General features: G+C 41.3%; 1 protein-coding gene across 1 annotated transcript in view; it reads left to right on the plus strand.

The window, feature by feature from the left end:
• The first annotated feature begins 8,183 nt into the window (after nt 1-8,183).
• Nucleotides 8,184-25,010, plus strand: part of LOC105461443 — a 36,676-nt gene continuing 19,849 nt past the window's right edge. Inside the window, exons 1-2 of the mRNA XM_011707941.1 lie at nt 8,184-8,671; nt 14,961-15,510. Of these exons, the coding sequence (XP_011706243.1) occupies nt 15,295-15,510 (216 nt within the window). The 5' untranslated portion in view covers nt 8,184-8,671; nt 14,961-15,294. The remainder of the gene's footprint in view (nt 8,672-14,960; nt 15,511-25,010) is intronic.

Consider the following 25,010-nt stretch of genomic DNA (forward strand, 5'->3'; position numbering starts at 1 on the left):
TCTCTTTCCGCCCTCCTCACAGTAGTTTCTTTATCAGTCCTGATAAATGTGTTTTACCTCCGTTACCTTCGATCACCTTTGATCAGTTCTGATTATTTTTCGCGTATTCTCACGTAGATTCATCACAAATTCATTTTCAATTAATCTGATCTCTAGATTTTTTTAAATTACTGCTCACAGTCGCGAGAATCGATGAGATGAGATAAAAGAAAAAGATCTATCACAGGTGTCATTTTAGATAAACTGAAAAAGTTTCACAGGTTTTTTATATAAAATAATTGATTTTCTTGGTCTCTAGTGGATTCTCCAATTAATTAAACGCGAAGAAGAACTGCTTACAATTAGAAAACTTTATTGCAATTTCAAATTGTTGTTATATATTTCTAACATAATTACTACAAAGACATTTAATAAATATCTATAATTTTAATAAATAAATATTATGTACACCTATTATGTTAATTAATTTCTCTCTATTAGAGTAGGATTAAATTTATTTAGAATTGTTAACAGTTCCTCTTCTTGATACAAATTTCTAAATTATTACTGATGAAGATCTTGATGTCGTTGTGATCGTCGTCATTTTGTTACCATATAGTCTTTTGTGAAAGACTGCAAATGGGGGAATCGTGTCGGTGCGACATGCCAGCGATTTCGACACGCGAGCGTATCGAGAAAAATGTCGGATGTCTAGAGACACGGATGATCGGACGCGAAAGTCGGGAGCGCGCGCGAGAGACGTGTACTTTTATTCCGGAAGATATTTCGCGAAGGAGCAGCGCTGCACACGGCTGCGACTTCGGACAAGCGGAACGTTAGAGTCTATGTACCGTGGGAAATATCGTGAAAGCTACATGTTCCTTGCATCGAGTTCCCATCGATCACGGGCGACAACTTTCGCTACGCGGACCGCCAAAGTTCGCAATTGGGGTGATTAAGATGGCATCGCGCCTCCACGATCTGACTAATCCATAAGGCGAACGTTAATGGCAGCTTTAATTAAACTGATGAATGCGCGGAGTGTACAGATAGAACATCGAGCCAATCGCGATTTATGAGATGGGAACTTTATACTTTTTAAGATAAAGAATTTTTGTTCTTTTTCATGTAATCACTCATAAAATTTCTCTTTAAGAGAAACAAAGAAAACAATTAAATGGATATATTATATGTATATGTATGGATAAATATATGTAATAAAAATGTGGAAAAAATACAGAGAAATACGCTAATATTTCTGAATTTTCACTATTTAAATTTCAACTTTTGTTTAAAAGTAAAATACATTTGCGAGACAACGTGACCTTTTTCGTATAGAAAATTCAAGGCAATTTCAGAGCTCGATTCAACTTTTACTGCGAAATGCTTGAATGAAAAGATATTTTACGTTATATGCACACTCCTTTGTTGCCTAACAAGTCTAATCGAGCCGTAGTCATCCGGGAAGTGTAAAACCCGTGAATTGTTTGCGAGAGCGCGAAAAGAGAGAAAGGAAATTGATTGAACTTAAATCCTTGCCGGTTCTGACTTGCGCACGTCAATAAAAAAAAGTTCGACGCTTTAACGTTTTTATCGTTTGTGTAACGAGTAATCGAAACTTCGCAACAATAGTACGTTTTTTTTTTTAATCAGTGTCCGCGAGCCGAGGGAAACGGGAGATTGAGAACTCGTTCGTCGATTCCGTTTGAGAATAAATTAACTGGAGACGAGAGAGCAGGAGAGATGGGGGGAACGGCAATGCCGATCGACAAATTCGAGCGGATCAGTTAAAGTGCACGAAAATCACTTTCATAAATCAAAGGGAGCAACGCTGATCTCCGTCGAGAGAAGCTTCACGAGCGTTGCACAACACTGCTTTGAGGCACGGTGCTCGTTGCAATTAACCTTCCGGCGCAGCGGTCGTGCCATTTCGCGCTTTACGAACGGTCGTCTGATGCGCAAAGTATACCGAAAGTATCTCCGAGAAAATATAATCTATCTTCTTAATTACTATAATTAAAATTAACTCAAATAAAATTTTTTAATTCCTAAATAAAAGAATACATTCCACTTTCTCTATAAAACATAATGTATGATTTAAGGTAATAACATCATCGCCCAAGATATATAATTTTCTTTCTTTTTTGTCTTCCTTTTTAATATGTAACTTGTTTTAGAATACAAAAATATTAAATGCAAAAAGAAAATATTTTTTTCAATAAGAACCGCAGATCGATAAATGTTCTCAGTCAGTGTCAACCAACGCCTTCGTGTTCTGTACGTGTGCTACCCGCGCTAGAAGATTAATACTTTTCCGGTTCCACGTACAGCGAGCGGCTGACGTTTAACCGGTACGTGGGAAAGCTCGTGCAACGTTGATACGCATCGTTTTTTTTCCCTCCTACTGGAAGCCTTGTATGTATCCATTTGACGCAAGTGGCATCGCGTATTATACATTCAAGGCGTGACGCAACGTGTGCTGCAAGAATCGTTTTGATTCTTGTTTTCGCGCAGTCACGCGTGCCTGTTTTTACACTGAGAATAGGCCGCGTTTACGTTATATCCCACCTTTGTCTTTTTATCACAATTGTACTTTTGTCAGCATGATTTCTTTTTAGTTCTTTGCGAAACAACATGAACAATAGCTGAATAAATGAGCCTACTAAAGTTACAAATATTCATTACACAGTACAAACGAAAAATTTGATATAAAATTAATACTATTCTCTATATAAATCCTCTAATTTATCTTAATTTTATTTTTTGACTGACAATCTGTAATCTCTATTCAAATAAATCTTGTCTTCTAAATAATAATTAGTATTGATTTATCTCAATAAAAATATTTAATTTATTTAACAGCACTAAAATACTAAGAAAATATGAGTTTTTATCGTATAAAATATTTTCTATCAAATGGCTGCGATTTGCTACAAGCAAGCTCGAAGAAAATCTTTTTTGATTTTATTTTTAGAGAGCAATGCTCTCTGAACATGCATGCTGGCGCGCGGCGGTCGTCCGAATATACTGAGACGTTAACGAATCTTCTCTCTCCTTTGCAAACGAAATTGAAGAGTAGGAGTATGCGACATCGTTAGCCACGGGTATGCGACACATTCGTATGCAAACGCGCGAGTCCGATGTCCCCGAGGGTTCTAAAGTTAGAAACATGCGACGGGAATACACACGCACGCGGCAGGGCCGTCTGAACCCTTAGATCGCGAATGCAGTAATCCTGCTCATTTTATGTTAATTTTAACGCGCATCTAGACTGTAGAACATCGCTTTAATAACAATATTTTAGTTAGACAAATTCCATCTGACTGAATTAACTTAAAATCAATGTCTAAAGGTGCCTTTTCATGCTGACGCTTGACGCTCATTTTTGACGTCAAAATTACGTGATCATAGTTGGCTTGCATGAAAAGCGGCAATATCAAGTTTAACGTCAATCGTATCATTTGTAGCCAAAATGTTCAGAACAAAATAACAATAGCCTTTGACGCTGAAGCTGAGAAAATTCAGCTTCTTTTTTTGACGCTAGTGTCAAAGTCGAAGTCATGTGATTACCAAAAATCTAACATGTTGATTATCAATAAATTAATTATATAAACAATTCTGTTCAGAAACTTGTTTTATACAAAAGAGACAAAAGAGGCAAAAAATCGCTAATCCATTGATTAAAACTTAAAAGAAAATAAAAAATACGATTTTTAATGACTATTAATTGCACATGATAGTTGCATACAATAATGGAAAAAATTGTGTGTGTGTGTGTGTGTGTGTGTTTGAATTAAATAAGCTTTTTTTTTCACCGAACTGAACTTTTGAGCGAACATTTTAAAAGCCGATGTTGAATGGCTCTAGGCCATTTAATTTCAAATGGTTGAGGCAACTGTGTATTCACTCGGCCGTTGTACCCGCGAACTCGAAACGCACTAATAATGTTAACGCGGGGTAAAAAAAGTCCCGCGACAGCGAGGAGTTTTGTTCGCTGGAGTCGCAAAAAGGTCAGATCCTCCTGTACCAGGCGAATACGCATGTAAGTGAAGGAGGAGACATTAAAAGTAGTTCGTAATAAAAATGACGGACGGTGCATGCGGTGTGCATATACATTGCGAGAATTTATGGTGCATATATAGAAATGAAAAATATTCGCCCGAGAATTAATTGTTGCGTCATAATTAGAACAGAGTCAACTACTTTAGGTCTAATTAATTAAACTAACTGTATTAATAGTGGCTGATTAAACAAATACGAATACACGTATATTCTTATCAAAATATTAATTATCAATTTGATTCATTGTCATGTAAATTATTTCTCGTGCAATAAGAATTTTTATAATAATAATAAATAATATCATAAAACGTTTCGTATATAACAAATTATCGGCGGTTTGCAGATGGCAACATATACAGGTACTTCCTTTTTAAGTGTAACGTTATTATAATTCCGTATCATTAATTGAACGATTAATTATTAGTAATCTCGCAATATGTCACTCTTTCGTAGTTGTAGTAATAGTCATTGTAAATAATGTTTACACCATTAACCAACGATCAATATTACATCGTATTCTATTTGCTTCTGCGCACTCGCTTCCATCCAGTATTACACGTAAAGCCACGTTAATGTTAATTGATAAACATGTTACATTAATTAAGTTAAATTTAGCATTTATTTGATTATCGTTATTCGCGTCTGTCGCTTTTCCAAAAATCTCTATACAGAAGTAACTAAACGGATCAAATATTTTTATTTTTTCTGGAAGGAATAAAACTTTCTCATAAGTGCGGAAGACGCGTTAGAGCCGATTTAATTATGGAAAAAAACAAGAAAAAATTTAAAATAAAATTTTTAAATAACACTCGATGGAAGATCGAATCTCGGTGAAAACTATTCGTTGACGGCACAAGTAGATTAAAGTTCGACGTGCCTGCCGCTGGCCTGTTTGAACCGGTCAACAGATTGTGTGTCGTCGAGATGTCGTTCCAACGATATATATAGGTATACGCTCTGGTTTACTTTCTCGACCGCGACGCGCGCAGATCGACGGTAACTTTTGGGCAGCGACGATAGGCGATCTCGCGGTATTGCTGGAAATACAATTCGAGTATTTGCTCCGGACACTCTAATCCACTTCCTATCACGGTGGGGAAGGAGAATAAAAGCAGACAAAGAAGATGAAGAGGACAAAGCTGCACGGTGCGTGACACTGTGTGACGTGTACGTGCGAGTCGACGTGCGTGCGCGCGCGTGGACGACGACGCCACGGAGCTCTATATCCGGTCTAGCTTCCGCTTCTCCGTCAGCCCTCTCCCCCCTTCGACATTATCGTTCCCTCAGATCTTTCTCGAGTTCGCCCTAATCCAATTCACGGGCTCGTGGCCCGACGACGACGAAGGCACGCGCGCGGATCTCATGTCCGTTGGAATCGCACGCGCGACTTTGCTCCGTGACTCGAGAGTGCGACAATTTAATTTCGGCGGGGGGAGGAGGGAGGGGGGAAAACAAAGAGAGACGAACAATTCTCCACGTTCGGTATATTAAACAACCGATCTCTCGCGAGACGAAAGTTTCACACGTATTCCGTCACGTGATGCATCACACTCGTCGCGGAGTCCTCCTCCGAGGACGTCGATGACCGGCGGAGGACGATCAATTCTTAAAACAAATGGCTCGATCGTCCCAGTTCGCGTCTCGCGGCCGCGCGCGAAAAAATGAGATACTCGCGCCACACGACTCGTCTCCTGAAATATTCATTTTTCCGGTTACTCGGAGGGCTCCTCCTCGGCATCTCCACGCGGCTCACGTATCGCGTTTCCGTGCATAAGAGATACACGTGCCCAGCGGTCGAAACGAACCGCCAGCGGTCGAGACGTGTCCATGTCGCAGGCAATAAATGTCGTCAGTCAAGATTTCCTGCGATTAAACGGTAATACTCACGTATACGCCGTCGGTGATACAAGAATCGTCGCTATATTAAAAGGAATACGATGGAAAAGAAGCAATAGGGAAGAGTTTTCGTCTTACTGCACACTATATATATTTCTCGTTCGAAACCTAGTTCCCATTCGATACGATTTATGATCGGAAACAAGAAAGTCTCATCATTTCCCGCCACGTCAAAATTTCTCCTATTTTTTACTTCTGCTCTTTGTAAGGAAATTTTTGCGCTTTATATAGGAAAAATATAGAGCGACGTCGTTTCCAGACACGTTTGGATATTTCAAATGGGTTACGCGATCGTGATGGACGTAAAAATGGCCGGACGTGTTTTCCGACGTCTTCGGCGACTCGAAGTTAGAAGCGTCCGTTTTAACGTCGTAGCGTGCAAGAGCAAAATATAAGATATAAACGATGGCGCGATGGCGATGGACGGCTTACGGAGGGAAAGAGGAAGCGAGAGAGATGGTGGAACAAAAAAGGTGAAGGAGACGAACAAACGATAGATAGATATCAAAGAAGCGAGACTCGCGGAGACCGATGCTCGCAGACACGGAGTGCCCAACTCTCGTGCTCGTTTTCCTTTCCAGAAAATAAGAGAGAAGTCGGGGAGAATTGAGGAAGCGAGAGGAATGGTGATGTATATTCCGGGTCCCGGAGACGTACCGCCAAGGCACGTATACACGCGCGCGTATACACGGTATACACGGAGACGCACGCTGTACACCAGAAGAGGGTGGAACGGGGTGGAGAAAAAGCGTTGGCGAGATAGAAGCACAAAGAGTGGAGAGGAAAGTGGAAAAGGAGACGTTGCTTCCTGCCCTGGCCACCGCTTATTAATATACCTTTCGAGCCACGCGAATTGTGGCTGGTATCTTGGCAATTGCGGCATCGTGATCCTGCAGGATCTCGTGAATTGTCATTCTTACCGTGAAGTATGATACGGTAGTTACGCGACGGCGGCTGGTGGTTATGCGACGTTATAATAACGGCGAGTAAATGGGATTTTAAATTAGACGCTCGCGCATTCGTCCTTTTCGCATTACCTCGTAGTAACTCTCTTGATTCGCTAATTAATTTCTGTACACGATTAAGAGCGTATAGATTTCGAAATTACAGAAATTTCAAAAAGATATTTGTCTGTTTGCAAATTACCAAGAGAAAAAGATCCGCAGAAAGATTCTCATTTTCCAGAGTTTTTTTTTATTAAATAATATAAAATATATATCCACACTTCTCTAACACTAAGATTTATATACATTGGAAAGTTGCAGAATGTTCGAAATATTCGCGTTTGCATTATTAGAATAGTTCGTATTTGTTTTTATATGAATTATTGAGAGAATCTTTTTCAATCATTGAAAACGAATTATAAAATTAATAATAAAACACAACTAAATTGATAAAATCAACGGCGCGAATAATTACAAACTGAACCAGCAATCTCTTTATAATTTGTAACTATACAACAGTTAATTAAAAACTGATATAATAATACAATAAAATTAATTAAAAGTTTAATTAAAAATGGAGAGAGAAAGAGAAAATATTACGTCCTCTAAAACATAAAATATCTCTAAAACGTCCTATAACAAATAAAATGTATAATTACATAATTGAATAAAAATAATACAATCTGTATACCTATTTGTGATATATTTTTATTACATGATTTATTGTCTACATTTTCCCATAAGTTTTGAAGTTAATGTTAAAACACTGCGAGTTTACACCAGCCAATAAATATCCAATCAAAATCATTATGATTATTATGTTTTTTATAATTATAGATACAATTTTCATAAAATTAATTTGAGAAATCATTTCTCACGAATATACTATAAAACATTCGTGGATGTGTTTCGTTTGATTATAATATTGGCGTGATTTTGAGACACAATATTCCAGAACAGCGGTTTTGGACAATCGTGAGTCGATTCTTCGTCAACGAAATGATTATCTTTAACGGACGGAAAATTCCTCGGCGAGAGAGGGTGTGAGAACGGCGCGGTTCGGGCACACGCGCGAACGAACGCAGGCCCGAGAGGGTCGGCTCGCCGGCGGCGCGCGGCGCGACGCGATGCGTCGCGTCGCGACGCTCGGCGCCACGGCCTCCCTCAGTCAGCCCTGCGCCGTACGGGCGACGACCACGAGGGAAGAGGAAGCGCCGCCGCTTCTCGCCGTCGCGCGAGCCGACGCGACGCGACGACGAGCGCCCGTCCGTCCGTCGAGAGCTTTAGTCCGCGTCCGCACGTCGACTGAAACACGCGACCCACGTCCATCCGGTGTAGTGTGCGCGGCTTCCCTCCTTTCCCCTGTCACGCTCAAGCTCGTCCTGAAGGAACGGCCAATCCTACCGGATCGGATAATAGAGTCTCTCTCTCTCTCTTCACTCTTTTTTTTTGTCGCTCTTTCTCTCTCTCTCTCCCTTTGTCTCTCGTCGTGCTACTCGCGCCAGTTACTGATAGTTCTTCTCGTTCCTATATATTCCTGCGATAGATGCTTCGCGATCCTTTCTGAGATAGAGGAGAGGATGGAGGAGAGGATGTTTCGGGCGCATGGAAGGAAGATTAAGACCGCCGGAAATTCGGAATGTAATATCCGGCGGCCCTAGTTACACGTACGGTGTGTGCGTGCCAGTCGGCTTTTCTGCCTTCGAAGTCGGAGCAGCTTCGATACAAGTCGGAGTAACGGAAGACACTCGCGAGATTTTGGATTCGATCGGAGGATCTGCTCAACGAAGGTACGTTTCCAGGGTTCATTGCTTCATTTTATTATTCAGGTTAAAGATATTGTTGCGCGGTATTGTACGATATTATGCATAAAATTAAACATATAGAACATCTTTAAATTGTCTGAACTGGATGCAACATTAATAATTTTGAATATTCTCTTGGAAATAAAAATTATTTTAATAAGAAATTTTTTTTTTTTTAGAATTTTGTTTCACAGTGGAGATTACAATCCTACTGATTTGATCATTCATGTACAACGCAAATAATCTTCAATAATTTTTTAGATACTGTGAAAATTATATCTGCAGTAATAGTTATAAGATGTTTCATTCTTTTCTATAAATAATTAAATTGATAAGATTAATTTTCTTACAGTTTTGATTTATTCTTATTTTTATTCACTTTATAACGGGATGATGTAATTACTCATTTTATGATGAGTTGAATAAATGAGTCATTCGTAAATAAACACATGAAGTTCTACATAATTTAAATAATTTCAATTTATGTTAACTTTTCCGAGAAAGAGAAAAGAACTTCAGCCATATCATTGTTTAGGACTGTAAGAATTAGTTTAAATGCATCATGTTACGAAAATACTGCGAAAAGTTACCTTCGACATAGGTAGAAGATTATACGAAGTCTCACATTACAAGACAAGACGCTTATTAACTTGAAAAAAAAAAAATACTTATGAATAAATTATAACACAAGAATTTTAAATTTAATAAGAAGAGAGCCCTCGTTGTGCGTTCTAAGGGCCGCAACAAGTTTAAATTCACCACGGCATCCCGTTGAAGAGATATCGCGGAAGTTATCTGCCCGACAATGGTTACAAGAATATTCTCTCTCAGTCGCTCCTTCCGCGCACGCTATTCCCATGCACTCTCCGGTAGACAACCTCACCCTCCCCTCCTCCCGTACGTACGGAGGGTGATTCTCCATCCACCCGTGCTACGCGATGCAACGCGACACGAGGCGACGCGACGCGACGCGACGCGGAGAGCCTTGCCTCAAACTTTTCCGTAATGAGATTTCCCGGGGAACGAAGAGGGATTACGGCGCGGAAAGACTTTTTGCTCGTGTCGCTCGCGCGCGCATCGCCGCGGTCCCATACATCAAACTGTCGGCCGGGGATGTTGCAGGTGCATATGATACGTTCGGCTCCGTTAAGCGCCTTTATTATTCGCGGCCTTATCCATGCGGAAATGCGTATATCGACGAGCGAAATTTTTTTCGCGGTCCAACTTCCCGGCGAATTGATCGACGGTTGTTCCAGCCCTCAATTAGCACGAACCGATGACTTAACATCGTTGATCGACTACCGTGTGCCAAGAGATTAGCATGCCGTTAATTCTGAAACGTCACTGAAGCTGAACACAAGTCAGAATTGCCGTTGATCCACTTTTGAAATTCCTATTTCGGAAGTACTTATTTACACTTCTCCGGCTCTTTCGTTTTCTTTTCCGTTCCGAGAAGGCCTGCGCAGGGCTGATCGTTGAAATTCTCGGAGCGCTTTCCACGCGCACGTGCTCGCGCTCGCTCGTCGCCCTGGGACGCGAGTGTTACGCATCGCATATGTGCGTGATGTGCGATCGTCCCCCCGCGAGTTTACACTAACCTCCGTACGTCAGACATGCCGACTATCGCGACTGTTTATTTGCCGCGATAATTATCGCGGGAGTTTCATAAAGTCCGGAAACGAGCTTGCGCGCACGTGACTGCACTCACGACGACACGGCACTTGTTATAAAACTACTCGTCGAACTTACAAAAGAGAACGCGCGCGCGCGCGCGTCCCCGTCCGAGGCAACGACCAGCGGGATTTAACGAGCGCACTTTCTATACCGTATAAACGTGCGCGGAAAAAGCACGCTTGTAACAACGAGCCAACACTTGCGAAATATTCCGGCGAACTTTTCCGCGAGAGCTCATGCGACGCGCGAATGTCATAACTCGCTCCGTTTTTTCGCGCTTTTATTTCTCGCGCGACGTGTCACCGCCACTATAATTCCGGAATTAAATATGGAGAACCCAGAATTTGCTCTCGTTAGTTGCAATTTATTGAGCTGTCAAGCGATTAAAAATCGCGATACTTTGTCATTTTCAATGTTTACGTCCGCGATTTCAGTATTCCAATTCCATTATTGCATTTTTCACTTTTCAAGATTGAATTGAACCTCTACTGTAATATACCAATTCCAGCACATTTACAAGGACACATTTTTTTTAACTTAACATTTCTCTATAAATATTTTTTTGCTCATTTTAATTTGTTACGTTTTCATCTTATTGGAAATGTATTTTTACTATTTCATGTGTATTATATTTTTACTAGTTATTTTATGTACTTTAAACGTTTGTGTCTTTCATTACTTAACACTTTAATATACCACTATCAAATTGAATACTGAATGGCAGAACGTTTGTTATTCGATAATAATGAATCCTACGGACTTTTTCTGCGAGAATCGCGTCAGTGATCGATTTCTACGAAATGCGTCGCGTGTCGATACTGAACCTAATCTACGTTTTTACGGATTTTACGTTCCTTCGACGTTCACCTCTCGCGTCCGCAAGTTCCACGCCGTGATTTAATTAAACTCTCTCCGACCTGCCATCGAAAAATCGATGCTGTCGTCGTTGATTTTACTAGCGGTTCCGCGAGACTCCGAACGAAGCAATTCCGGCGAGATCGGTCGAGTCGATTTAGCTCGTTCGTGCAGAAATCCGCGCCCGAACTAGTCGGCCGGCCCCGAAAAGTTGCGGATCGCAGGGAAAATTCACAGTGACGGCAACGACAGCGACAAGGAATTGCTCTGAACTTATTCAATCGAACTAGTTCACGATAGAACAGTGCGCTCCGTCCGTGGTAGCGCGACCGATATTAACTCCTTAAATGCTCGAATAAATATGAAAGTAAGTACCGTCGAAAGAGAAAACTCGCATTAGGCTAGATTGTATCTGTAGACTAGAATAGACATTTCGAAAAACGAAAAACTTGAGAAACGCTAAAAGAGAAATGAGTATAGGTACGTAATTATCAAGTTTGGCGTAATAAATGTTGTCTCACTTGAGTCTTCTTTTTTTCGCACAACTCGTAAAAATAGTCATAGTGACGTAGTAGCGATTAATTCTCAGTGGTATCATCGTTACCTTGCAATCAGAAATACGTGACTGTTGCAAAGATATATTAAGATCTCAAAGTAACCCATCGCTCATGTCCCGCTATACACGATTCGCCGTATTTTGCATAGCGCATTACGTCAGAATAACGAGAACTCGGGATTACACTATGCTTTAGTGAGTAATCTATGACCACTCGGGCAGGAACGAAACGAGAGCAGGTTAAACTCTCGAGGGATAGCTCTAAGCCGGGAATGTCACGGTGAAAAATTGTTACATCAACGGACGAATGGGCCCGGAGAGAGAGAAAAAGAGAGAGGAGAGAGGGAGACGCGAAGTCAAAAGTTACAAAGAAACGCACTCGTATACATCCGTCGAATTTCATTCTTCATGAACTCCCTTGATGTAACTCGCTTGATTTTACGAAAAGTTTTCCCGCGGGAGTGCATATATTGTGCGTTTTTTTAACGATAAACGTTTATTTAATGGATTTATTTAAACCTTATGACGCGCGAGATCCGCAGATTTCCATGAATACAGAAGCTCGCTTCCGCTTCATCCACCGGGAACCGTAAAATGTTTATCACCTGGAGTTTCCCATATCCCCGACCGATACTGGTTAACGATTCAACGCCTCTCTCTCTCTCTCTCTCTCTCTCTCCTGGATTCGAAAAACTCACCAATCCTTTGGTCGTCTCGTTGATACTGCATGTAACGAGTCTGTCGAAGATATCGCAGTGTACGACAGGCTATTTCTAATTTTGAAATTATCTTTTTTTCTCAGATAATACAATAGATGATAGGAAAATGAAACGAGGAGTGAACGAAACTAATTGTAATTAATGTCAATTGATATTGACGTAACCGGAAAATGTTAATTTTCACGTTTAAGCCCGCTTCGTTCCGCTTAATCCCGCACGTTTGACCGATTACACCTCTTTACGACGCCGTACCGGGTGACCCGAAAGTCTTCGCGCCCTGCGAGAGGCAGATCTCGGGGCTACTCACTCGGCCCGCGCTTTATTAAACGGAGGGGACTCGAGTCAACGTCATCTGGTGCAACCGTAAAGCAAACTTATCGCGCGTCCTCTCGGCACCTCTCGGTGACCCGTATTACGAGGTCGGACGAGGAATTAGATTCAAAATTCGAGGAAACTGCGGTAAAGCCCGAGTGAGTCTGCGCGAAGTGCGTTCGGCTTTGTCTTGGAGAACGCGAAAGGGGCGTCTTCGCACCCCCTTCGCCGGAAGTACGTATAAATCGTGGACCAATTAATCTTTCGGACTAATGCGACTGCATAATACTTCGCGGGGTAATTCAGGGACATTCGCCGTATTTTTCCTCGCTAGATCTTCCTTCGCCGAGCACATTCTCTCCTAATGAATTTTTTTTTTATATTTCACTCATTCTTATCTTTGAATCCTAAGACATTTTATATTTCCCAAGCTTAAATACCAACTCCACGTTTATCTATCTCATTTCATTCATCTACATATTAAATATTTGTTCTTATTATTAAATAAAGTTAAGAAAACAGTTTTCACATTTTTTCGATCAAGATTTCATGTAAAATGAAAAAGGCGAATTCTTTGATGGAACTATTGTCGATCTTTTGTTGGAGGAAATGGAAGGTGGAAATTCTTCTCACTATTTTCTGTAAGTCGATGTTTGCACAGTATGCGACGCGTTTATTACCCAAGCGTAAGGGAGAGAGACACGGCGCAAATTTTCCATTCTTAAATTAGGTCGCGCATTCTGTGACTAACGCACGGCCGACGACGACGACGACGCCGACGACGACGCAGACGACGACGTTTCTCATGAATTGCAAATTCCTATGTTGTTTTTCTCATCTTTACGGCTTCACCAACCCCTCCCCCTACATCTAGCTCTATCGCCTACTTTAGTTTGCGTTGCGTTCGTTTTGTGTTTTGTCAGGAAATAAAACGTACGCGTCTCTCCACTGACAAATTCTCGGATATATGGCTCTGCGACGTAATCGAATAATTTGCATTATTACATATGCAACATATGCAACACACTGTATTAAAAAAATTGCTTTAATTAGAAGACTTTCCTACCAATAGTAATTATTCCCTTATAATTTATGGATTAATCTTTAAGTATATAACTAACAAAAAGAATTTTTAGGTGCATTATATTTAATTAAAATTAATGACGTTATTATCACTATTTTTATTGTAATTATTTTTCAGAATTACTTCTGTAAAAGAAAGAAATTAGTTGCAATTCAAAATACAATTGTTTGCAACTATTGCAACTATAAAATTCATTTAATTAATGTGGCTGTTATCCATCCTATCACCAATCTTAAGTATCTCGTCCCAGTTTCCTTTCCTCGTATCTTACCGGGGCCCGCCTCAACATCTAAATAAATTATATCTATTTATCTCAGGTCGTCCTTAGGGAATCTATGGCGGGAGGAAATTCATCCATCTACGGCGCCTATCCATCTATCCGCCAATTTATCAAACTGCCGCGCTTTTTGTAGCAGTCGTTAGTTTAAGTCACGAGATCGAACGGCAAATCTAACGGCCGTTGATTTACGGAGAGCACGCTTTTTTGGCGCGGTAATGGATCCGGCCGTAATTCGAGGCGACATACACTCGGATTTAATCGGACAGATTTCTTCGAAGGGCTGAAAAGCACGAACCGACATTCGCGGCGGAGCCGCAACGGCAGCTTCACGCAGATATTCTGACGGGATTCGCTCTTTCCCTCCTTGACGTCCGCCACGTTTCACAATTTCGTTCCCCGATAATCCGCGAGAGAGTTCGGATTTAATTGACCCATCTCAGAATTAAGCGACGCTGTATTTCACGAACGCGTTCATTCGTTCGTTCGTAGTGAAAGGCTGCAGTTACTTCCAATTTCGAAGAAGCATAAATGTTAGTTTCTTTCTTATGGAAAACGGCGCATATAGCGCAAACACAAAGTCCGTTTAATCCTCAAGATTCATGGCTGACGATTAATACTTCTCTTCTGTTTACCTGCAGTTCGTTACACTTTTTGTGCTTCAAAATAAGATAAAAATATATGTTGGCGCTTTGGAGACTATGGAGAATAAGAAAACATATAGTTAAGAAGAATAAATCCATTCATATACATACGTATATCACAGTTATCTCTAATCACCTTCGTTTTTTTTCCAGATCTCTAGGGTGTTCGCTGCCAAAACGCACCGACAAATAGTACAAGATTCGTTGCCAAAATTCGCGCCACGTGACAACTATCGGAGTCATCGCTTCAGATTTGCCCCTCTTGTAAAAGCTTCAGCATGCGCTAACGAAGTCACGTCGTCGCAGCTTCGCCACTGAGAATTGTTAGATTTGCGAGGAAAGCGAAGAAAGTTGGCGGCGGAAGGACACAATGAAGAGACTTGTCTTCAACGGGGCGAAGTGATCTTCGAAGAAAAACGAGGAAGCGCAGAGGGATTCGAAGCGTTGGATCGGGCGAATCGGGCCGGCGACGGGCCCGATCGGTGTGATGGTCTCGGGGTGGTGCCCGTGCGTGCCACTAGGGCGTCGGCAATCACCGGCCCAGCAGCAACAGCAACAGCAGCAACAATCGACGTCGTCGTCCAGGGCGCCGTTCACCGTCAGCGGCGCGACCGATCGCGCGGATATGGTGCAGATGTTCTACTACGAGAACCGCGGCAAGTGTTGTAAGAAGCTGCTCAGATACAACGGATATCCGAATAAGGTTAGACAATTTGCCATCGCCGTTTTATCTCGCGGTAGAGAAAATTCGATCTGCTTAGCTGCGTATCTCGATTACATCCCTTAAAAGACTTGATGTTGAATTTGTTTGAAAAAAAAAATCGTAAATCTCGAAAATATACGAAAATGTGTTATTAAAAGATATTTTTTTAATCCTTTCATTTAATTTCTTATTTAACTTTAATTAAATTACTTTAATTTAATTGAGTAACTTTAATTAAAGTTATTTTAAAGTTTTTCCAATAATATGTATATATAATTTTGGTAATATACATATATTTCTTTAACGATAATTAGTTTGTGACAAAACACACCACACAGGTATAGCTTAATACGTTTATTGCGTCTCGAGAATTAAGATTCGATAATTAACATCGCGAAAATTCTTTTGCGAATATTGGCGAGTAGTCGCGAGGGTTCTTTGAAGACGCATCGAAGTGAATCTTAAAGTGCTCCGTCTCTCTTCGAGGAGAGCATTAATTATTTGACGAGCGTCTTGATGAGCTTTCTCTAGAAAGGCACTTAAACTATTCTCCCGAGTAGTTTCTGGCGAAGACTTAATGTGCACGTCCTAGTAACCTATTCGTATTATGTATTCTATATATGTATATGAGAAAATGTAGATAAGTATAGTTATCAAGTTTCGTTTTTCTTTAACAAACAGTAACTTCGAGAGAATGCAATTGATACAGCTTAAAAAAAATCAGTAACTCTTGTTTTAAATATCTTATTCAATAGAATGAAAAGTACTAATCATTTTTTACATTGCGATATCTCAAAAATATTCTAACAGTGAACTTTTTAAGCTTTTTACATAAAATTACTTTACAACGAAAACTATTAGTCTGCAAAAAATACACAATTAAATTTTTTGCTATATTATTTTTTACTTGGACCATTCTTTACATCGCATTAACATATGTAAGAAGAAAATACAACTTTCATGAAAATGATACCGTTCATTCAATCGCTTGGTCTTTCTATTAACGGTCTTTCTATTATCGACTTTTCCGTTCGCTTTTCTTAATTGGACGTGATTTTAATCACATTTGTAAAGAAGCAATCGTCCTGATAGCATTATATCGGAATCTCTTCGATAATTGACCTAACTAGGTATAAATCTACCCACATATCCATTTATCTATCTAATGAAACTAACTCTCCATCCATCTATCCATTTATCCGTATAATTAAACCGTCTACTATCGCCCGATTACATCGAATTTCCTGACTAAGGAGACGCTTTTAAAGCATTCGATTGTTTCCAAAATGAATTTTCCCCACAAATTAACATAATGTTAATTGTTAACTATAGAATACATAATATTGTTATTATTAATATTGTTTTTACAAAAGTTTAATAACAATAAAAATTACAATTATTATTTATTTATGAAATATATCAAATTATAATCATTTATGAAATAATTTTAAATACAAGAAATATACGCGTTTTTAATTTATGAAAAAAAAATCATCAGATACTCAAATATATAAATTTTCAATTCTGTCGGGCTGAGGACGTAAATTGCAATTTATCTCGAGTGTTTCCCTTAATGGTCGATTTAGAAGATTTAGACAAAACGTGGCGATAAAAGTTTCGCGAAACGAATGTGACCCAATGAACATTTCACGCTCTATGGTAAGTCCAGGGTCTCGGGAATCCCAAAGTGCACCGCGAAAGCGAGGAATGGGAAAAAGAGAGAACGGGGTGGGAGATAGCTATTCCAAGTTCACCGCAGAGATGGCCGAAGTTTCCGAAAGCCCCCTGGGAAATAAATCGATTCGATATCTGAATAGCCGTTACGCGGACGTGGCTCCGCGGAATAAAGAAAGCATAGCAAGTGGTCGGATGGGGAAAAGCAGCGGAGGTGAGCCTCCTCTCTGCGGATAGAAGAAACGGAGGAAGGGCCTTATCCGAGAACTAGGCTAATGCCGCGAGTTGGGAAACTCCGGCTCGTATCGGCCGGAATTTTCTTTCAATAACCGAGTTATTATTCATCGCGGTCATTTATTACTCGACCCGAAGTCGGCTCGCGCGCTCTCGTGTCATCTTACCTCCTCAACAACCTCCGCGTCTTCCTGTCATTTTTGCCGCAAATTCTTCGATGCAAAGAGTTCCCCTCCCATTGAACAGCGTGGATAAAATCGGGTTTCTTATTTCCTGCCGGGGAGGAAATAATGCCAAGATATAGTCTGAAGGACGGAATTTCGATGCAGCTGTCTGTCGATCGTCGGTCGATTACGGGAAACGAGTCATCGCGATGCTTATCTCTCGTCGGAAATTTCAATTGTCTGATAACGGAAGCGCGCCGCGCGGCGCCGGGCTCTTTGCGCCGCGTGCAGGGCTTCTCGGACGGATTTCCTATTTTCCCGCTCGTTCGTTCCCTCGAAATATGCTTTCTCCTCCCCGGTATATCTTACGCATCAATCTTAGACATTACGCGGATGCTCGGGCACGAGCAAGTCTAAGAGTTATCCCGGAGCCAGAAATATGAGCGCGCGGCATAAAGTTCCCATTCCGCCAAGATATTCTTCCCAAATTCCGAATGCCATTCTTGCAGTATTTCGAAGACGAAGTATAAGTGGATTCCTGAGATATCGCCTTGTAGTTACATTTTGCAGCATTACACTCGCAATAGTTTTCGACAATGGGGATACGATCGCGTTTATTATATTGCTAATTTGCCATTTTCTTTAAAAAGATTTAAAAGCACTTTAAAGAAAACAGCTTCGATAATGCGTGATTTATCTACGTCGTTTATGAAATATCTGAGATTACGAGAGCTGAAATAACACGGATTAAGTGTTACTTCGACCAACACAAATATTATCCATACCTCAATAATTGATTCACTGACTCGCCGCTACTCTCACTCATCACGTTATTGTAAGCGTAAAAACAATGTAATTCTAATAATAATCTCGTTGAACTAATAATAATTATAGACCACCGGGCACCCACGCCGTGTACTTTTCCTCGTCAATATGTCATTGACGATAATGCCACAGTTATTTTTACCGCGCCCTTCGATACCTTAATGCGGACTAAATGGTAAACGTAGGCGGCATCTCTGTGATCACAGAGAAGAAAATATTAGGGTCGATTGATAATTTATAAAGAGAGAGTGAAATTTCTTAGAAAGTTGCTGAATAAGAGCATTATTATTGAAACTGCTTGTGAAATAACTCTTTTCCTTTAAAATTGTAATTAACAAACTTGATAGGAGCAATATTACACGTCTAAAATGAAATATTAAATAGCTGTATGAAAATTATGTAAAGGTTATATATTGTACTTAAATATATCTTTGACGTTTGACATAAAATTTTATCTTTACATATTTTTAGATTGAACTCGATTTTTTTCATTAAATTTTGCAATTAACAACACTCTTTCTCAAAACAGTAAAACAGCTACTTACTATGAAAATCTTTTTAAATATTTTTCCAAAGGGTAAACACAAAAAAATTCCAGCTTTATCTATCAGCTCTGTAATGTTGGCGTAACTCATGTCCGCAAAAACTTGAAGAACCTTTGGGAAAAGTTCAGATCGAAAGGGGAGAAATGATTAGCAAAGAAAGAAAGTGGCACGCAGGGATGCGCCGTTGATTTTAATCCATCACGCTCGACGTGCTGGTGATTAACGAGCGTGTCGCACTGGTTCTCTGGGGTTTGCGACTTAACGCGCGTTGACACGTGTTTCGTTAGCGGCGATGGCTGCGGCATCGACTTTACCGAGGAGGTATCCTCGCGACGTCTATCGCGCTCTGATTAATCGCCTCACCTCACCCGTTCCGCGGATGATCAATGTACATTTCGTGGGCAATGGGCGAAAGTACAATCGTACTCCCTCGCATTGTCTGGCATTCGAACAACAGTAATTAACGACTGTTTGCGGACAGTAGCATTCTCTGTGATCGTTACTTCGCTCGCGAAAGCTACTTAACGTTGTCCCTCTCTGGTTTGTCCAATAAATTATGCATATTCTATAAAGGAGAAGAGAGAGAGAGAGAGAGAGAGAGAGAGAGAGAGAGAGAGAGAGATTGGGGATAGTAATTTCCTTTTTTCAAAAGGTTATCGTAATAAATTGGCAAAAAAATGAATTTTTAAATTTCATTATTAATTTATGTTTAAAATATGAATCGTAGACTTCAAAAATTTATTTTAAAAAATTGATAAAGTTACAGTATGTGTTATTCGTGTATAAAATGAGGAAAGAGTTAATATTTATTTATGTATTCTTCCCTCAATTCTCTTGGACATAGAAAAATAATTCTTCATGCGTTTCCCGGGGAAAAACGAGGTCGCTTAGCTTATAACCCGACTGCGCGTTATCTATTTGTTCCTGTTAAAAGTTAATTAGCGGACCCGGCGAAATTGCCCGGAGAGATCCGACGGGAAAAACAGCGAGGGATCCCAGGGAAAATATATCTTTCCACGAGAAATCTCTCCACCGCGCGCGAGATTGAATGAATCGCTATTAAAAGCGCGCTCGCGCTTATGGAATTATCCGTAAATACGAGCGATATATACCGGAGGACGGGATAAAGACCCAAATATATTGTATGGCGTCGCTATTAAAAGGCGCTCCTCGGCGGCGAATAAAATTATCCCGCGAGTGCACATCCTTTCGCGAGCGTGCACATATGTGCACACGCGAGTATCGGAGGGGCACTTTGTCACGGATGCACGATACGGTTGCAGTCATGCGTGTGCCCTCGGAAGAAGCGGCGCGATTACAATTTACCCGCGGCAACGTCGCCGTCGTCGTATATCTCCGGCGACGTTTTCTTCCCGCGGCGCGCCGTGTCGCTTTCTTCTTCACCTTTTCTTCCACTTACATTCTTCTTATTTTTCTTCACCTCTTGTTCCTTTCCTCTCAGCCCTCCCCGCCCACCCCGCCTTCCTTCTTCTCTCATCCACGGGAAATTTACGCGATTCGGAAATAAACGCGAATCGCACGCGACAAACGCGTTTCCCGCGACCTTTGAGAGCCGGCCGAGCGGCAATGAGTGATTCAAATTAGCAAAGTGAGGACGCAAAGCGAGCGATTTTCAAGCAAAGTAGTTCTCCACGAGCGAACCGCTCTTGATACGACGAGAGTAATTGCTTTTTAACAAGCACGTCCGGGATTCCGGCACGCTCATTATGAACGGGATTTTCCTTTATCTCCCTTCGGCGCGTGGACACGCAATTATATATATATATGTATTATATAATGACGGGAATATCAATATTCCATAACGCTGATCGGTCGCTGATCAGCGTTAGGTCGGAAAAATAGAATCCGTGATCTTCGATCAGCGACCAGAGAGCGGCAACGAGAGTTTTAAATAAATTAATTAAATATATACTAACTAAATACATTTTGTAAATTTGTAATATTAAGTTAAATATATAACTCGCATACGCGTATATATGCGTGCGAATTATTAAATACGTTATAATGAAATGTTTTTCAACCGAATAATTAGCCATTTATTATATGTTAGATGTCTACATTTTTCCCGTAATTTAATTTTACATTTTTAAATAATATTTACTACAAAATAATTTTAAAATATGTACTTATCTATCGATATCGATAACGCGAGCAACACACAGACAGTTTGGATATTACAATGGCTGAAGAGCAATTACTAACGAAGTCGCTTGTCCAAGCTCCGCGAATCGTGTGATTGGTCGCGACGGGCTTTCGCGAAATTTCGTCGACTCTGATAGTCACGTTTTCGCGGGCCGTTATTACGCATTATCGATCGTTATCGCGCAACACTACCGCAGAAGAGCGAAGTATATAACGCGATGTAGCGCAGTACCGGGATTAAACTCGCCGTGACGAAATAAAATCGTGTGGTGGACGATGCGCGATTAGATGTCGGGGAAGGAGGGAAAAGAAGAGAGGCCAAAGCCAGCCACCGTTGCCTCTGCTGAAAGGGAGTCAGCCTGGGAACAAAAGAGGCGAAAGGGCCGGCGAGGAGGGCGATGAGGAGGATGGTCGGGGAGGGGGGGGATAGCAGGGAGAGCGGCCGAGTGAATACGTATGTATACGGGGGGAGGAGGCGGGGGAGAAAAACGCAAACGGTGAGAGCGGTGGCAACGGTGGAGGAGGAGGAGGAGGGAGAAACGTAGAGAGAGAGAGAAAGAGAGAGAGAGGACGAGAGGGAGGGAAGAGATGGTCGAGGGAGGGAAGGAGGGAGAAGAGGGAATCGCGGAAAAGAGGCAGGAGGGTGGATATTCCAGGCTGCACCCCCGTGGCAGCGGTCCCAGCGTATCGCCATGGCAACCGACCCTGAAACACCCTCCGGCCGTCGCACTACCATCGCATCGGAGAGAGCTTCGCTTTCCGATGGCAGTAATAATGTATCCTCGCTCTCGCTGTACTCACGCCCGTTGTTGATGTAGGTCGCAGGACGCGGTGCATACCGCGCGCGCGAGGAGGGGGCGCGCAATGCACGCAGCCGTTTCCTCCCCCGAGACGCTTACAGGCGGGAGCGAGCTTTTCGTGCGCTGTTCCTGGACCACCCTCGATATCGCGTGCGCCGCGAGAGATAAAAGCGCGCTGTACCCCTGTATCTTCGTATCTTCGCACGACGAGACGTGTGTTCCGCGCGCGGGATATCTACCGGGTGGTCCAGATCCAGCAGTCCTTCTCTCTGCGACTTGCTGATCGATTGATTGGACATCAATCGATATCAGGCCCATTTTCATAATATATAGTTAATGAAAAAGTTAATTAAAACTTGGAAAGTTAATTAAAACATACTTTTTAATAAGCTTATAATTAAATAAACTAAAGGTTACGTGTACGTCAGTTGAGTTGGCATCAAGTTAACTTGACGGTTGAGTCCTAATCAAACATCGTTAAACAATAAACTTCTTGGTAATTTTTAACCTTTATAGGTATAATCATACATTGTGAAAATGGGCCTTAGTTTTGTAAAAGTTTTGTAAAAGTAGTTTCGAAAAAGTTTTGTTAAATTTGGAAAGTCCAGAGAGAAATTAAACGACAGGATTGTCCGATAGAATTATGATTTGCAGATTACTTATTAGTATATTTAAAATCGCCCATGACTGAGATATCTAATATTGACGTCAAAGTTACCTTGTAACTTCCTCGTCAGGGAAAAAATCGACTTTGAATAATCTAATTTCGCAATGTAATCGGACAGATTGGAGACGTCTTTTCTTGTTGAACAGATTGAAAGTTCGTCATTTTAATGAATTGAAATGAACGGAAGACGACTGTTCTAATAATCTCCGAAGTTAGAATAATCGATTTGAAGTTTGCCTCGCTCCCCTGTGTCTCGTTCGAAGACGTACGTGGACATGTGTTGCAACACTCGGTGACGTAACTCTTGCATTTACCGCGTAAGATACCCCCGGAACCTTTTCGCGTTTCACCATATGGAGCATAGAGTTCCGAAGGGGGAAGAGATACGACTGCCGCGCTGCCATTAAGGTAATACGGACAAACTGCCGCGCGGCGTTGTAATAATAACGTAATGGCTCGTGACGATACGATCCTGTGTGAATTTACCGTGTGCCGCCTAAGTCCCGTAATCGTGGGATTCTCTATTGTCTTCGCGACCGGGAGAACGAGGACGACAATAAGCTTTCATGCTGATTGCTCGCACTTGGGGAACGCGCGTTTTTCATCGTATCGAATTATTGGGTTTCTTTGTTCCCCCCTCCTCCCCTCCTCCCACCCGTCCCACCGGTATTCTGCATAATTTCGTATACGACCGTGGGGAAGTGCGCTTCCATACCTTTAATTAAAAAAGCGTTGCTCTCCTTTTTCCTCCTTGAGCGGAGCTTTACGGAATTTGGCTCTGTCAACGTTGAAAAATGTTTATTTCGCCGGGGGTTCTTCTTAAGAAAATGAATAGTAAAATATAGAGCAAGTCCGCGTTTTCAGCGGGGGACGCGGCGGTACGTTCTCCATCTGTCCTCTCGGTCCGCAACAATAACGTTTTATTGCGATTGCATCGCTGATCGATCCCCAAGGATGGATTTACTGCCGGCGGGTATAGGTCGGAATTTATGTCGGTGTAACATTCGAGAAACCGCGAACGGAATCGCTGGTCTCTGAAGGTTTGCAGCTCGCTGCAGCTCGTTATTTCACTTGGAGCGATCGAGAGGAAAATCTGGACGATAATAACAATCGTCTCGAGTAACCATAAATAAGAATTGATATCGTGATTCATTTTCATGCCGCGTATAACTATTCCAATCGCAAATTCTATTCGCAAATTTCTAAATTCACGATCAAGTGGCTATTCTATTGTAATTTTAGAAATTTACATTGAAAGAATATTGTACTTTTGGAAGTATTTATAGATTATAGGTTTAGAAGCATCTATGGATCAGAAAAGTCTAAATTTTTCAAGCGATTTCTCTCTCTCTCTCTCTGTCTCTCTCTGTCTCGCTCTCTCTCTCGCGTATTTTCTCTCATAAAGAGAAAATTAGTACATTTAGCAGAACAAGGTTAATACAGATCAAATTCTGCAAAGATCTAATATTACGGCATTGTGGTGCGAATCGCTTATCGCGTAGGGGAGGGTCTACCGTGCCTTGTACCGTTCTCCAAGGGCCAAACGCGAGATGCCAGGCAATCTCGCGCAACGTGTACGCCCGCTTTAAATGTTATTATATATTACGTTGTTATGACTCTGACGGACGTATCGTTAGTCTTAAACAGAACGTTCTATATATCGCGCGCTTTTCTGGCATGCCGCGGATTCCATTTCTCCACTCGAATTATGCAAAACGCACCGGGGGGAAAAGTAGACGCCCGCGCGTGTATTCCGCTTCGCCGCACGCGAATAACTCTGTGTGATATTGCGAGATATTACTAGGCAACGGGGGGAAGGCACCGGCCGGTGGTGTGCTAGCCGCTCAGGGTGAGTTGGCGCACGGCGTCTTTATAGCTGCAAAAGCCATAAAATCACAGTGTCTCTTATTCAGTGTCTCTAGGTTTAATTAAGTTAAAAAAAAATCAAAACGAATCAATTCTTATGCGAATAAAACTTTTTTCTAGTCAATATTATAAGAAAAAATAATATTTCCCTGCAATTCTTGGAATTAAATTTCGTTAATAAGAATAATCCGTTAATAAAAGTCTCTCACATTTTCCCGCACTGTTTCTTCCGGATATAAACTCTCGCCTCGATTTAATAATCTAAATTTTATTACTCTTCTGCCATTATTTTAGACTTCCTTGAATATAAACCGCTTCATGAAGAGAAAACAATCGCTTCATGACAAAAAAGTCTTTTCACCTAAAATCTGAGTATTATAGTGGAAGACAACGCTGCACGGATAAGAAAAAGAAAGTAAAAAGGAACATAAGAAACAAAGAACGGGGGAAGAAAAGAAAATGCAGCTTGAAGAAAAGCACCTTCGCGTATTTGCCGATGTATCACGGCGAGAGCGGGGTCGGCGTTTTTAATCGACGCCACTTGTTTCTAACGAGCCTCCCT

The sequence above is a fragment of the Wasmannia auropunctata genome, unplaced genomic scaffold (genome assembly GCF_000956235.1).
Source record: "Wasmannia auropunctata unplaced genomic scaffold, wasmannia.A_1.0 LD288237.1, whole genome shotgun sequence".
NCBI lineage: Eukaryota > Metazoa > Arthropoda > Insecta > Hymenoptera > Formicidae > Wasmannia > Wasmannia auropunctata.